Source organism: Phodopus roborovskii, unplaced genomic scaffold (genome assembly GCF_943737965.1).
Source record: "Phodopus roborovskii unplaced genomic scaffold, PHOROB, whole genome shotgun sequence".
NCBI lineage: Eukaryota > Metazoa > Chordata > Mammalia > Rodentia > Cricetidae > Phodopus > Phodopus roborovskii.
Window position 1 is genome coordinate 34,693,281 of NW_026126482.1, and position 16,153 is coordinate 34,709,433.

The following is a 16,153-nucleotide window of genomic DNA, read 5'->3' on the forward strand; positions in this document are numbered from 1 at the left end:
ATTAAAATGCAAAAAGCAGGCTGGAGCAGTGGCTCAGTGGTTAAGAGCACTGATTGCCCTTCCAAGAGAACCTGTGTTTGATCCCCAACAACTACGTGATGAACTCCAGTCCGAGGAGGACCCAATGACCTCTTCTGGCCTTTGCAGGCACTGAATATATGTGCTATACAGATACTCAACATGCAGTCCAAACAACCATACGCATAACATAAAGAATAAAATCTTAAATTGAAAATGACAAAAGTCAAATAAAACAATTATAGTAGGGCCTTTCAGCTAAGTTATCAGTTCTGTTTGGAAGCTAGCAATGCTGAACAGAGCCAAGTGGCAGATATTCCTTTTCTTATTCAGACTCAGCCTCAAGGACACAGCAGAGACACAAATGTCCCTGTTTCCAGCACATTTGTCCACTTTGTTTTTGTGGATGGCTCTTTAGAGGTGGGAGCAATGAAAGGAGTTAATTAAAAAGACAAAACTCTGACCAGAAGCCACTTTGGATAAGAAGGCTTATTTCCACAAGATGTGTGAATAATCTGAAGTTTTCCTTTTCTTTAAAATAATCCAGTCTTGTTTGTAGAGCTGGGTATCAAACCCAAGGCTTTGCATGTTAAGCAATCGTTCCACCTCTGAGCTATCCCGCACCCCAGCCTGAGTCCAGTTTTGATCTGGGGGTGACAGTGGAACTCTCACGGCGATATGCACTCACGGATCCCATCGTCCTGAGGAACCCTTGTTCAATACCCAGGCTGTGCCAGCTGACATCAGCAACCATGTGAGAGGTGATTCCAAACAAGAAGGCTACCAACTTCTCTGTGTCCTGGCAAAAAAAGAAAATTCAAGTCTTACGTATTGGGTTATGTTGATTCCCTGAAAGGCTTTGGCAAACATGAACAAATTGTCATTATTGAGACTTCACAAGGAATTAAAAGTTATATAGCTTCTAGTTACAGGAAAGTACATAGGATTTTCTGAAATGCTGAGTAGTGTCTTGGAAGGTTTTCAGATTCATTGTCATTGGAACAAAATGACTAAGTAACAGTCTCCACACATTTCTTTGATAACTTTAGGTATTGAATAGGTGTCTGCTGTGTCCCTGTTAGTGTGTATGGCACTGCAGGTCTAGTGATAATTAGCTATCCCAGTCTAGGGATCAGAGATTCCAAATGGAGTGACTCCAACAGTGCTTGTCAGTGCAGCAGTGAACTGAAGAAGGCTTGGAAGACACACCCACCTTCTCCCAGGGCAGAGGATAGTTCTCCCGAATGTAATGAATGCTGGCATTAAGAAACGGAGTCCAGTGGGTCCTTTCAGATACATCATGGTATTTTCCTGATAAAACAAAAAAGTGAAGCTGTGGACCCTAAAAAGTTGAGAGCCTCCTCAAATTTCCCATGACCACCCACTGTCTTGCTAGACCCCTTCACTTTCCCTCCAATACCTCCTTTCCTCTGTTCTTCCTTCAAGGACACCCATGAGCAGACACACCAGAAGAGTCACTCAGAGGATACCTCCACAAGGGTGTGCCTATATTTCAACATCTTATCCCCTGTCATTCCTCTCTATTGTTATTGTTATTATTACATTTGTTTATGGTGTGTTAGTTTGTATATACATGCACTCTGCATCACATACAGACATCAGAGAACATCTCCAGGAGTCATTTTTCTCCTTCCACTATGTGGATTCCAGGAATTGAACTCAGGTCATCAAACTGGAAGCAACCACCTTGACTCACTTAGCCATCTCACACAAACCCTCCCCAATTATATACTGGGAGTTACTTTACTTTGCCATATATTGGTCCTAATCTTATATATTACATAGGGGAGTATAAACTGGCTTATGAAAACATGGAAAGCCAAACATGATAGCACACACTTGCAATCCCAACACTCAGAAGGTGGAGGCAGATAGAGGAGGATCAGGGGTTCAAGGTCTTCTTCAGCTCCATGGTGAGTTTGAGGCCATACCTGGGCTATACAAGACTCTATCATGAAAGGAAGAAAGAAAGAAAGAAAGAAAGAAAGAAAGAAAGAAAGAAAGAAAGAAAGGAAGAAAGGAGGGAAGGAAGGAAGGAAGTGGAGAGAGGAAAGGAAGTAGGGAGGAAGAGAGGGGGGAAGGAAGAAAATTAAATGATATATAGGTAGGTAGATAGATGATAGGTAGGTAGGCAGATAGATAAATAGATAGATTACAGATAGACAGACAATAGGTTTATTGACCCTGTCCACACTTCTCAGAACCATTGTTGTGTGCTTTGTCTACCTTAAAGGTCAGTACACATTGAGCAGTGCTTCTTAAATTTAATGATCAAAACATCTTTTTCTCTTTCTCAATGTAATGTTTCAATGGACTGTCACAATATCAAGGGACAGTAGGAGTCCCTGAATGCTGCTTAGGAAATGCCAAGTGAGAAATAGTAGGTTGGAGATAAGAGCTATAACCCACAGGCAAAAGCATTTCACCAATGTTAACCTGAGGGGGTGCCTGTAGGTGTTGCACAGGGAAGCAAACCCCACAAAGAAATAAGAATGAAAACCAGGTGCAGATTGATTTAGTCAACCTGGACCAGACTTAGTGGAGTCTAGTAACAGGTGGTTTATTGCCAATGTATTTAAGCCAAGTACAATTTGAAAAGAAAAAAAAATTCCTGGTTTCATACAATCCCCATTGCACAAGGAAGTGTAATTACACGGAAACTCAACTCAGTGTATGATGGGCTCTAAGGATACGTTAGCTGTACTAGCTTAAGGGCCTAAGGGCCTGACTTGGTCTTGGTCATACAGATAGCATAGAGGCCATTTGGGCTACTAGCCATCTCTGGTCCTGATTGTGAAAACTTGGGGGAGCCTCTGGCTATAAGGGTCATTTAGATTACTAGCCAACTCTGGTTGCAGTTGTAAGAGCCTGCTATGGCCTGACCCAACAGATAACACAGATCACCAAGCAGTTAATAATGTCCAATTCTCAGATTTCTGGGTAGAAGGACAGGTTTTTCATCTTTCCCATTGGAAAGACAATCCTGTATGCTTAACACTTCTGGTTTCTCTGGAGTTCTGTGAGCTCAAGGACCTTTGTACCATCACTAGATTATTGAGAAATGGAATTTAAGAGAATAGCTAATCCCAAGGCACCAGAAATGGTTTCCATGTTGACCTGATGACCCAATGAAATGGAAGATCTCTTTCCACCCTTCAGTATAACTCCAGCAGTACCTGTTCCAGCCAGCTTCTTTGTTCCCTGGCTTGGCTTGGGTTTGGTTGGGTTGGGATTTGCCAATGGACAGAATCAATTAGGAGATGAGAGAAAAGGAGGAGATGGGAGAGCTGAGTATTTACAATCTTGCTTCCTCTGCTATAGGTTCGAAGTGGGCTGGCTATGACCCTTAGCTACAAATTCCACTCCTGTCAAGTGGCCCTCTCCATGAAGGTCTCCCACCGCAATGCAGTAACCACTCCCCTGCACTGTCCATGGTGACTCCTTATACCTGTCCACACCTTTAGGAATGGTGCTCTCATTAAGTCCCTCTCAATGTACTCAGCTAGCTTAGATCTTCATAACGCTGGGCAGTGGTCTTGTTAATATCGAGAACAACCCAGGAAGGAGGTTGCAGACAGAACTGAGACTGTAGATAACCTTTTGAAAGTCACAGGAGGGGCTGCCACAGAGCACGAAAGCAAGCACAAACATCTAGACCAGGCATCACCACAAAGCAAAAGTTGCAGAATTTCTATGCCCAAGCAGAGAAGTCATTGATGAACAACCATTTTACATAGTGTGTTGACATATAAAGTTGTATTTTATTTTTAATTATGTGCATGCCTTTGTCTGTGTACGATGGACATGTGGGTGCAGGTGCCTGGAGAGTCCAGAAAAAGGTGCCAGATCCCCTGGAACTCAAGTTACAGGTAATTATGACCCACCTAACATGGATGCTGGGAACCACAACCTCATCTTCTGCGAGAGCAGTATACCACTGAGCTGTCTCTGCAGCCCATGAGATATACATATTTTTAAAAGTCAAAACAAATCCTGTTCACCAGTAAATGAGGCATCATTATTCTAAAAACCCTTCCTTACCTCTTTTGCAGATACTAGGATAAAAGGCATCAGGAAACACGGTTCCAGCCTGATATGCATCCTGGTGTTCTAAGAGCAGCTGAGGAACAAGAGAATATAGAAATTAGAGGGCAGGAACCAGCAGGCTGGGAGAAGTCAGCCCCGTGCATTTCTAGCTATGAGAGGATAGACCTACACTGGACTAAGGCAAAATGGAGGGGAAAGGTGAACAGGAGTGACTAAATGTTAAAAACCCATGCATATTTTACCAGAATACAGTACATGTCATATATATATATACATATATATATATAACTTCAGGTTTTTTCCTATGTAACAGGCTAGTTTATAAAGTAGCAAAAATTGTTTAAATTTTACCATCTTTCATTTTCTATTTTTGTTTCTCTAATGGAGTTGAATCCCCCTAAGACTATTTTGAGTTTTTTGTTTTGTTTTGTTTTTAATGTGTTTTGGTTTTCTGACACAAGGTCTCCTGTAGCCCAGCTGGCTGGCCTGAACTTGCTATGTAGCCAAAGATGACCTCAAACTCCTGAGCCTCCTGCCTCTAACTCCAGAGTGCTGGAGTTACAGGCTTGTACCAACCACCATTCCCAGCCTTCCCTAAGACTACTCAGCCAATCCAAAATTGGTTTAGAACAAGACTTTCAATGATCTACAGTGAAATAAGAAAAATATAGGTATACACACACACACACACACACACACACACACAGAGGAAAGGTTGGTGATACACACCTTTAATCCCAGTACTTGGGAGTTAGAGGCAAGAGGATCTCTTTGAGTTCAAGGCCAGCCTGATCTATAGAATGAGTTCAAGGACAGACAGGGCTACACAAAGAAATCCTGTCTGGAAACACACACATATGTAAATGTATTTGTGATTTAACACAAACTATAGGTGGCAACAACAATCTGCTGTGTGCATGTGCAAGATTATATCCCGTGGCCTTTAGTCCTCTCTCCCTCCCTTCCTCCCTCCCTCTCTTTTTCTGTGCTTTAGAGAGTTACAAAAACACTTTCCCTTTGGAAATGATGTGACAGTGGATAGCAGGGTCTTTGTTGAACTTGCTCACTCAGTTCTTTGTTGACTCTTACAGTGTGTCAAGCTCAGGCCATAGGCTGAGAAACAGAGACTGAGTCTCCAGAGGGCTTGGCATGGCCCCAGCTCTGCCATGGAGCCCTCCTGCTTCTCCCACTAGCTTGGAAGCCTGTGGGCTTTCTGCAGCAGAGATGCAGGGGCTCCTGGTGGAGCACCAGCATCCAATTGCTCACAGGCAGAGAGCACGAGACATCAGGTTCAGGAGCACAGGCTGAGGTGCTCAAGATGAGTTTGCATTTGCCAAAACAAGACCATGTTGAAGTCTGTGGAATCTGCAGCTAGCCTGCAGGACAGTGGCTGTGGCAATAGGTACCACTGTTTTGCATGTTGCTCCTGGGGGCCTTTCTAGACATTTCTAGACACTGCTGGAACTGTACTTCTGACTCTCACACAGGGCTGACAGCCAGTTCCTTCACTCCTGCCCTTTAATCCCCTCGAGAGCTTGTGCAAAGGGACAGTGAGGGACACAATTCACAGTCAAGTTTGGTGGTACAAATGTTTTCTTTCTCTTTCCTTTTATTAAAAAATGATTTATTTATTATTACTATGCCTGCGTGATACGGTGTGTGTGTGTGTGTGTGTGTGTGTGTGTGTGTGTGTGTGTGTGCATTCATCTGTGTGGATGAATGTGTGCCACAGCACACATGTGGGGGTCAGAGGGCAGCTTTCAGGAGCAAGTTCCCTCCATCCCCATGGGTTCTAGGGTTCAAACCCTGGTCATCACCTTTAATACAGAACCTTACCCACTGAGACATCTCACCAGCTAGAGAGTTGGACTACTGTCACTTAAAAATCATAAATAATAAGCTTCAGAAACAGTTCAGTGGTTAAAGGCTCTTGATCCTGTTCCAAAGGACCAGAGTTCAATTCCCAGTACCCCCATCAGGAAGCTCACAATTGCCTGTAACCCAGCTCCAAGACACACTCTTATGGTCTCCACAGGCACATGCTTACATGTGGTACACACACACACACACACAATTTTTTAAAAAGCATAAAGGATCTTAGCAGCTTCTGGTTTAGGAGCTTGGTTTGTGTTATGTCTTTGTTACATATCAAGGGAAAGGTAATCCTTATAATAAACCATTATCAGACATAGGCTGTTAGCATATGAGGTAACAGAAAAATTTCTGCTCTCTTGAAATATATTGAACCTTATTAATACATTAATAATTAAAAGGCCAAGTTAAACCTGGAACAAAATACTCTTTTGTGAGATGGGTTGCTTATAACCTAGGCTTGCTTTGAGCTCACTATATAGTCAAGGAAGACCTTCAATGATCCCTCTGCCTCAGCCTCCCAAGTATTGAAAAGGCAGGTGTTTGCATTGCCCAGTCCAATTTTGCTTGTCTACCAAACTGGTAAGGGTAAAAAGAATGAAAAGAAAACCACAGAAGCAAAACCTTTATCAAATCTGAATATTTATCAAATTTTTCCAGAAATATACACGACAAATTAAGGGTGTGTGTGTGCTAAGAAGTATATGTAAATGAATGTGGTTTTTGTTCATGCTTTCTGTCACATACCCTCCTCTAAAAATGGAATATAAAAACTAGAATTTCCCTGCCCCAGGCAGATCCCAGAAATTCTAACTTTAAAGGTGGGGATGCTTTGGCCTGAGTCTGGCCCTAAAGAAATGCTTGCCTTACCCTATCTGATAGGAAAGGACAGTTGAGCAACCTGAGCATCTTGCTGGGCTTCCCCACCCAGGCCAGGAACGTTAAATCAGACTCCTTGATGCTGTTATCCAGCTTCAGCCCACACAACGACACCTCCATAGAATTCCAGAGGACAAGCATTTTATGGACAGCTGGACACAAGGAAGCTTGAAGGAATGCAAACAATACCTCATCCTAAGATGGCATGCACCTCCCCCCAAAACACACAAAAGATAAATAAATATAATTTTAAAAGCTTATTTAAGAGGTCATTGTGGAACTAGGAGGGGGACCAGCCCCTACTCAATAGGGAGGAAGCGCTTGTGTCTGGAACCTTTCCAGAACTTGCCGCATGTTGTAAGAGCCAAAGTTACATTTTAAGTTTTAATTAATATGCCTTAGAGATCCACGAAACAAAAAGATGCCTCTGACCGGCAAGCCCCTTGCCCAAGGTCAGATAGTGCCTGAAATGCTGGAGGCTGCTGTTCATGAGAGATAACAAGACACATGCTTTTCACTCCACTAAACAAGTGTGTTTGACCCTTCTGCACCAGATGTGCTTGATCACATATGGGCGGGAAGTTCACGGGCAGGAAATAAGTAAGGATGTATGCTTGCCCCTGATTGGATGTAGGCTAGAGGTACATCAGGATATATGCTTGCCTGTGATTGGACCTGACAGGAGAGCCTTAAGCTGCAGCAAAACTTGATTCGGGCCATCCCCCTCCCCCCACCCCCCACCCTCCACCCCGGAAACCAGAGAAGTACCGGCCAGTATTTAATTAAAGCTTGCTTCAGTTTTGGCTTTAAACTGTGGTGGTGGTGGTCTTATTCTCAATTGGTGGGATTAACAATCCCCATCTGTCCATCTGCCTTTCTTTTTACATTTAGTTACTTGTGTGAGAGCCATGGTCAGAGAACAACTTTTCAGAAGTGCTTTTTTTTTTTTTTTCTTCCACTGTCTGGGGTCTAGGGAGGAGACACTCAGGTTGGCAGGCCCGGCAGCAAGCACCTATACCTGCTGAGCCAACTCATCCGACCAATGGTGCCGGTCAGTTCTGGTGTCACAGGAGAGTGCCAACCACTGTTATCAATGCCAGTCTTAAGACTCAACTTTGCCATAGAATGTTATGTATATCATCATCATCATTATACAACTAGGAGCAGTGTATAGGGACACCGTGGGTTAAACTGACGAGGGTAGGAGGAGATACAGAAACAGCACACTTTTTCATAAAGACCTCTGGCTTTTGAGTTCAAGCTGCGGATACAACTCTTACCTAGAATATGCATGGCCTTGGGTTCAGTGTCCAGCAATATGCTCTAGACACACACACACACACACACACACACACACACACACACACACACACCACAAAGAAACAGAGACAGAGAGACTTCCTGCTCCTCCTAGTGATAAAGATGTAGACAACATATAGTGATAAAAAGTAGAAAAGGATAAGTGTTTTCTCTCAAGTATGACATTTCTATATAAGAAAAAAATATATCAAAATTATTTCAAGGAACAGGGTTTTAGCTCACTGGTAATGCTATTGCCGAGCATGCACAAGGACCTGAATTCTACATGAAATATAGCAAAGAAACAACATGTTTTTAAATTATGAATTATATTACTTAAATATTTAAATTTTAAAATATTTAAAACTTAAACTGATAGAATTTGTATACATACATATATTGTCTGAGTGTCAATGAAAGAGGATGTGTACCTTTTTATTTTTTATTGCAGCATCATTTATAAAGTCATAAGGACAGCTCTTGGGATTAAAGATCTGTTTAGACTTTTGTCTGACACCCACGGAGGGAAATGAATGTACAATCAGCAGAAATCAGCTCCCTACCTCTTTGTAGTTAATGTGTCCATTTTGAAGCTGAAGAAACTCCAGAGCCCTGTGTCCTGAAAGAAACCAATATTGTACAAGCTAAGTTCAACTATACTTACCAGAGATCATTTTTAAAAGATTTCTCTGTGTGTGTGTGTGTGTGTGTGTGTGTGTGTGTGTGTATGGTTATAGATACATGAGTGCAGTTACCCATGGAAGCTAGGAGAGGGCATGGGATCCCCCGGTGCTGGAGCTGCACACAGTTGTCAGTCCCCCAGCATGTATGCTAGAAGTAAACTTGGGTCCTCTGTAAGAGCAAGAAGAACTTTTACCTAATGAACCAACTCTCTAGTTCTGTAAAGATCATTTTTTGAGGAAAATACAATTTTTTTATTTGTAAACTATGGAGAAAACTGGAAATAAAAAGTAACATGAACTCACGAGGTTTTCTTTAGGTGTAACTGCTTTGTTTGTTTGTTTGTTTGTTTGTTTGTGTAGCCCTGAGAGTCATAGGACTCTATAGACCGCGCTGGCCTTGAACTCCAAGACATCTACCTGCTTCCTCCCACATGTTAGGATTAAAGGCATCCTTCACCATGCCTGATTAACACATAATTGTTTAAAAAATATCTATATTATCAGGATACATTTAAATTTTCTGCTTAACTAACTATGATCTTGGACAAATTACCTAACACTGTAGACCTCATTTCCTTCCTCTGTGAAGTGAAAACAAAATGCTACCTCACAGGTCAGCTGAGAGAACCACAGAAAATAAATACTGAGTGAAGACACAGTAATAGTCCTTTGGGAGGAACTTGGGAAACAGAAACTGAGGTATTTGCCTCAGACTGAGTAGATAAGCCTAAACACAAAATACAAGAAAAGCTCAAAGTATAGCTGACCAATAGTCTCCAAGTGTATTTCATGACTGGGTTACCTCAAAAAGCTGCCTATTCCATCCCCCTCCCCCACCCACTCACCGCTGCCACACACAGAGACACATAGAGATCCAACAGGTTGACATACATATCAATATTCCACTCAGGCCTCACATAAGATATGAAAAAGGGAACATCTAAATTGTTGGTAAATATACGGTGGAATTTCAGTTGCCTTTTATATGAAAAAACATCTTAGAATTTGTGCAGGTTCTATTTCATGTATGTCTGTAGACATTAATCATTGTTTTGAAAAAGGGTTTCACTCTGTAACCCAAACTGGCCTAGAACTCACAAGTATCCTCCTGCCTCTGCTGCCCTATTGCTGGACTACAAGTGTAAGCCCACTACAGCCTGATTAGCCATTTTAAAATATCCATTAGGACTTACCTATCCATTAGGAACCAACACAAAAACTCCAAGGATTTTTTTATTTCACTCCAAGGATTTTTTAAAACTTTTGGGTTTTTTTTTTTTTAATTTATTTATTTTTTACATTCCAAGCCAAATTCTTCCTCCCTCCTCTCCTGCCTCTCCCCCCCTCCCATCTGCTCCTCAGAGAGGGTAAGGCCTCCCCTAGGAAGTCTTTTAAGTCTGTCTCATCATCTTGTTGAGGCAGAACCAAGACACCTCTCTACCCCCATCCCCCCCACACACACACACAGATCCCAGTGTCTAGGCTGAGCAAGGTATCTCTCCATATAGAATGGGCTTCACAAAGTCAGTTTGTGCATTAGTGTAAGATCTTGGACCAACTTCCAGTGGCCTCATATAATGTCCCAGTCACACCACTGTCACCTATATCTAGTTGCTTGAAACCACAGGCCTGGTTTACAGCAGGACTGTCTAATAGCTGAGGTTTGTGTCCCTTTGCCATCGTTTCCTGACTCTCTTTCAGCAATGATGTTTGATAGAAAGAATGGCAGATTCACTGTTAAGACACAGTAGGAGCAATTTCCTCATCTGCAGATAAAACCGTCTGTGTCTCTTTACACTGGGTTCTGCCTGCTGTGGCTCAGAATCTACATCTACTTTGCACTGGTAAATTTTCCTATTATATCTGTAACCTTGCCACTCTTTATAACTGACAGAGGTGACATAAATATGAAATAGTGCCATCTTTATTGAAATAAAAGAAATCCCAGAACATCAAATCAACCTAAAGTTAATCTTAAAATCGCTGTGCAATGTACTCCTATTTTTATTGTATTAAGAAATGCCTTGCCAGGCGTTGGTGGCGCATGCCTTTAATCCCAGCACTGGGGAGGCAGAGGCAGGTGGATCTCTGTGAGTTTGAGGCCATCCTGGTCTACAGAGAAAGTGCCAGGAAGGATAGGCTCCAAAGCTACACAGAGAACCCTGTCTCAAAAAAAAAAAAAAAAAAAAAAAAAAATTCTTACATTCTACATGGGTGTTAAAATTTCATAATTTCATAAATAGATTTCATAAGAATCAAATATCTTTGTTAGGAGAGATCCACACACATGCTTAGGATGGTGGCTATGTAAAAGTGATGAGCATTTCAATTGGCTTATCAACATATCACACCACATACCTTAAGTTTACACAATTTATTTTTTGTCAATTATACCAAGCTAGAAAAAAGTAAGTCTAAAAACCCATCTTCATCTCTTTTATCTAAATCTACTATCTTTTTCCCTAGTTTGATTTCTATTGCTGAAATTTAAAACAAAAGATGACCAAAAGAAACTTGGGGAGGAAAGGTTTTATTTGCTTACACACCCAGTCAGGCACAGTCCTTCACTGAGGGAAATGTGGGGCAGCAACTCAAAGCAGGAGCCTGGAGGCAGGGACTGAAGCAGAGACCCCGAGGAACACTGCTAATTGGCTTGCTTGCTCATAGCTTGCTCAGCCTTCTCATACACCCAGATATCTCCTGCCCACAGTGAACAGAACCTCCCCCATCAATCAAGAATCAAGGAAATGTCCCACAGACTTATCTATGGTCTAATCTGATGGAGTGACTCCCTGTTCCCAGACTTGTTTAGTTGACAGTAACTACCCAGCACTAGATAACGAGTATTCTCTGGATACCTCTGCCTCTGTCCCTGCGGTCAGGCACACTGCAGTGTGTGGCCATCTCCTGTGGAACTCCCAATGTTAAGCTGGATTCTTGTAATATTAGCAACCACTCAGCTTCACCAGGTTCCTTAATCTCCCTGAAGCCAAGCACCTTAAGGCCAACAGGTACACTTAACCCATGGGAAATAATTCAGGTCAGTGATGAAAATTAGGGTGACCTTAAAGCTCAAATGATGTGTCATATACATAAGAGCCATTAACAGCCACTTGGCCCGGAGAACCATTCTTATGCCACACATGATCCTTTACATCTACCTGGAAATGCCTGTCCTTGGAAGTATAAAAGCAACAAAAATAATCTCTAACTCTTGCCGTAGGCATCCACCTTCATTCTCTCCTAGTTCTGTGACTTCCTTATTGTCCCCTGCCAGGAACACCCAGTGGCCTAATGAAAAGGACCTCAGTTCTCTCACCCGCCTTTCCCTCCATCAAGCCCACCTGCCATCTCCTAGCCCTGGACACTCCAATCTTGTCTCTTCTCCACTGCCAGACCACTTCCCATAGCAGGGAGACTTGTGTCCATATGTGGAATAGAATTTCAATCTCTTGCTTAAGCTCACTGGTAGATTCTTGTCCTTTTAATAACACAAAAAGAGGGATGCAGAGATGGCTCAGTTGTAAAAGGTACATACTGCTCTGGACAGGGACATAATTTGGTCATCAGCACCCATGAGGTGTAGCTCATAATTGCTAAAATTCCAGCTCCAGAAGGATCTGATGCCTCTGACCTCCAAAGGCACCTGCACCAATGGGCACACACCTACACTCACAAAAAAATTAAAATTAATAATCTTTAAAAACTAACACAAGGGGCCGGGTGGTGGTGCACGCCTTTAGTCCCAGCACTCGGGAGGCAGAGGCAGGTAGATCTCTGTGAGTTCAAGACTAGCCTGGTCTACAAGACCTAATTCCAGGACAGACTCCAAAACCACAGAGAAACCCTGTCTCGAAAAACAAAACAAAACAAAAACAAACAAAAAACCCTAACACAAGGGGCCAGGAATGGTGTAGAACACTCATAATCCCAGCCCTCAGAGTAGGTAGGAAGATGACCTCAACTCTGAGGCCAGCTTGATCTGCATAGTAAGGTCCAAGTTAGCCAGAACTACACCAGAAGATCCAGTCCCTAAAACAGACAGACAGATACATCAGGCCCAGTACTTACCTATTTCTACATGTGTTGAGAGGCCACAAGATGAACTTCTAGAGCAGAAAAAAGAGAGCAGGAGCAGCAGGCCAGACCACAGCCTGCCAGCAGACATGTTGTCATTTCCCCCAGCTGCTCTGCTAATATAGAGACAATCCAAGCTGTAGCCAAACTATGACTCCAAAATCCAGGCACAGACTCGGTGTGTTCCCTCTACACAGGTCACTGGCACAGGAAACCAAGCCTCGTTTCAAAATAGCACTGTTTTCCAATAGAGTCAATGGATCAACCACTGTTTAGCTTTACCAGAAGAGCAAACAGACACCTGGGAGGGGAGAGAAAACAATCTGCTGGGATCTAAGATCAAACCTCTTTCTTGCTAGAGGTTTGCACTTTATCATCCCAGCCACCCACATTTTCCCTCAATACACTATTGGCTGGCAAACCAAACTCGCCTTCAACTTGCTCTCTAAATAAGACACTCACCTGTGCCAATTGATGGTCACTCTATTACATTGCCTTCTCATCCAAAGGCAGCATCTTGGGCATCCTCTGCTCACACTTGAGTTTCCTCATCCTCCCAAGCCCCAGGTGCATGCTGGGAAAGCTTTTATGGTGATCACCTAGAACCGGCTTCTCTTTTTGTATTTGGCAACAGATACTGACACTTGTCTGTGTTACACAATCCCAGCCACTCCTGGCCTTCTGCTCTGGCTCTTCCAACAGGACTTACCTGAGATGTGTTGCAAGGAAGGATTCCTACAGCCCAAAGATACTGACTGCACCTGGGAGGTGGAGGCAGGAAGCAGATTAGGGCTAAGAGACAAGGGTCTGGACAATGATGGGCTCAAAACAAACTCATCCTGAAGTAGCCAATCAGCAACAGGCAGAACAAGGGCAGCCATTCAGGTCATTCATGGACATAAACGATGGTGATCTTAACACCCAGATGATATATCGTAAATGCAGAAAGCAGCAGAGTGCTCCCAAAGGACTGGAGGAAGCAGGAAGCAATATTTATTTTCAGGCTAAGCAAGAGGAAGAGATGAATGAACAAAAGACAGGATAATTTGAGTCAGCTGTCTGCCAGGCAATTTGTTTTGTAATCTTAACTCAGCCCCATTCAAACCCCAGGAAATGAATTCTGTAGTTCTCCCCACTCAGGGGCACAGGGCCTGACTGCTTCTAACTACTTTCAGGCCACAGGCTTGAAGCTGGATTTTTGTTTTGTTTTAATTTGGATAGCAAGGTGTTTATAAACTTACACCATTTTGCTTGCTTTTGGTTTTGTCAATGGGATCCATATATGCCAGAATAGCTCTGACCTCATTATGTAGCCAAGGATGACCTTAAATGCCAGATTCTCCTGATTGTACCTCCCAGTGTTCCAATTGTAGGTATGAGCCAGCATACCTAGCCAGACTTCCTTTCTTTGTTTTTCCCCTGAGACAGGGTTTCTTTGTGGCTTTGGAGCCTGCTAACTTTCTTTTTAAATTAATAAATTCACATATACATCTAGAATTTAGACTCTCTATACAAAACAAAATAAAACCCTGAAGAACTGACCCAACATCCCTCCATGATATGACAATCAACCAAAGTGGGAACCAGTTGTCCCTTCAACAAATATGCCCTCCTCTGTGTCCTCTTGTCCTAAGCATCCACACAGTTGTGGGAAGGTCCACAGCCTGCAGAAGTCTGAGTTGCCTAGCCCCCTCACTCTGAGCCTCCTAAAGTCTGCAGGTGATGGTAATGGTGAGAAACTGGGACTTTAGTAAACTTAAAGACCACCCCAGAGTAGCCAGTAAATAACAGCAAATTGGGTGTGGATGCTCACACTGTAATCCCAGCACTCTGGTGGCTGAGACAGGATGACTTACAGGAGTTCTAGACTAGCCTGAACTACACTGAGGCCTTTTCTTCAAAACAGAGCTGGCAAGATGGATCAGTGTGTAAAGGCACTTGCTGCCAAGCCTGATGACCTAAGTTCATCCTCATGGTGGGAGAACAGGATTGATTCCCCACTCACATACACAGTAAATAAGTGTAATAAAAATCTTAAAACAAGTGGGGTGTTGGTGGCGTATGACTTAATCCCGGCACTCATGAGGCAAAGGCAGGCCGATCTCTGTGAGTTCGAGGCCAGCCTAGTCTACAGAGCTAGTTCCAGGACAGGCTCCAAAGCAATGCAGAGAAACCCTGACTCAAAAAAAAAAAAAAAAAAAAAAAAAAAAAAAGACCTTAAAACAACAAAAAAGATGGCAGAAATAGGACTGCCAAGGGTCACCAGGAAAAAAAATATGCCTAAAAGGGCTAAACAGATATCAGAAAACCAAGGCACACAAAAGCACCCAGCAAAGAACTGGGTTCTGCTACCAACCAATACTAATCCCAAACTTTTTGTGTATTTTATTCATTTCAAATTTATAATGACTACATTTATTAATGCAATAAAAAGGAATTCCTTACTCAGTATAATGTGATGGTTGTGTGATAATGTTGTTTTAAGTTTTTATGAAGTTTGTGTTATTTTATAACCATGAAAACAGGATTACATGTTTCTCTTAAAGCAATGTCTTTAAAGAAAGGCTAAACTATAATTCTCAGTATCAAGAAAACTGTCTGAAATGCTGGGGAGATGCTTACTCATTAAAGAACAAGCATAAGGACCTGAGCTCCCATCCTTACCGACATGTAAAAGGCAGACATCGTAATGCAGTAATGGGTATCCATAACCCCAGTGCTGGGGAGGTAGAGGCAGGCTGATCCCTGAAGTCCATTGGTCAGCTAGCCTAATTAAATCTGTGAATTCTGGGCTCTATAAGAGACCGTGTATAAGTTATTAAAATATGCTTCTGCTTCCCTGTGATTCCAACATAATGATAGTTTCCACTTAGGAGCCATTGTGAACATCAGATGAGTAAATATACAATGCATTTTAAATGGAGATTAGTATACAGCAAGTGCAATATATGTTCACAACTACTACTCAGGAAAAAAACTTTCCTACTCAAATTTACCATAGATTTCTGTTGTTTTTCCTTGTTGATTTTTGCTTTGCTTGTTTTTTTTATAGTGCAAGGAATCAAATCCAGAGCTTCCTTCACTCTAGGCAAATGTCTTGCCACTGAGCTACAACTAAACACATTTATTGATTTATTTTTAGTCAAGAAAAAGACTTTGTATTCAGATAGTCAGTATAAGATCATTTCTAAAATTTTAAATATGAATTTAAAGCAAAATTGAATGAAGCCTTTGAAATGAAAGCAGGTCTCCATGTG

General features: G+C 42.3%; 1 protein-coding gene across 1 annotated transcript in view; it reads right to left on the bottom strand.

Annotated features, from left to right (window-relative positions):
* Window positions 1–13,790, bottom strand: part of Gpld1 (glycosylphosphatidylinositol specific phospholipase D1) — a 50,356-nt gene extending 36,566 nt beyond the window's left edge. Inside the window, exons 1-6 of the mRNA XM_051194509.1 lie at window positions 13,606–13,790; window positions 12,891–13,197; window positions 8,700–8,755; window positions 4,081–4,159; window positions 1,232–1,329; window positions 707–817 (exon numbers count right to left, since the gene is read on the bottom strand). Of these exons, the coding sequence (XP_051050466.1) occupies window positions 707–817; window positions 1,232–1,329; window positions 4,081–4,159; window positions 8,700–8,755; window positions 12,891–12,987 (441 nt within the window). The 5' untranslated portion in view covers window positions 12,988–13,197; window positions 13,606–13,790. The remainder of the gene's footprint in view (window positions 1–706; window positions 818–1,231; window positions 1,330–4,080; window positions 4,160–8,699; window positions 8,756–12,890; window positions 13,198–13,605) is intronic.
* Between the last annotated feature and the right edge of the window lie 2,363 nt (window positions 13,791–16,153).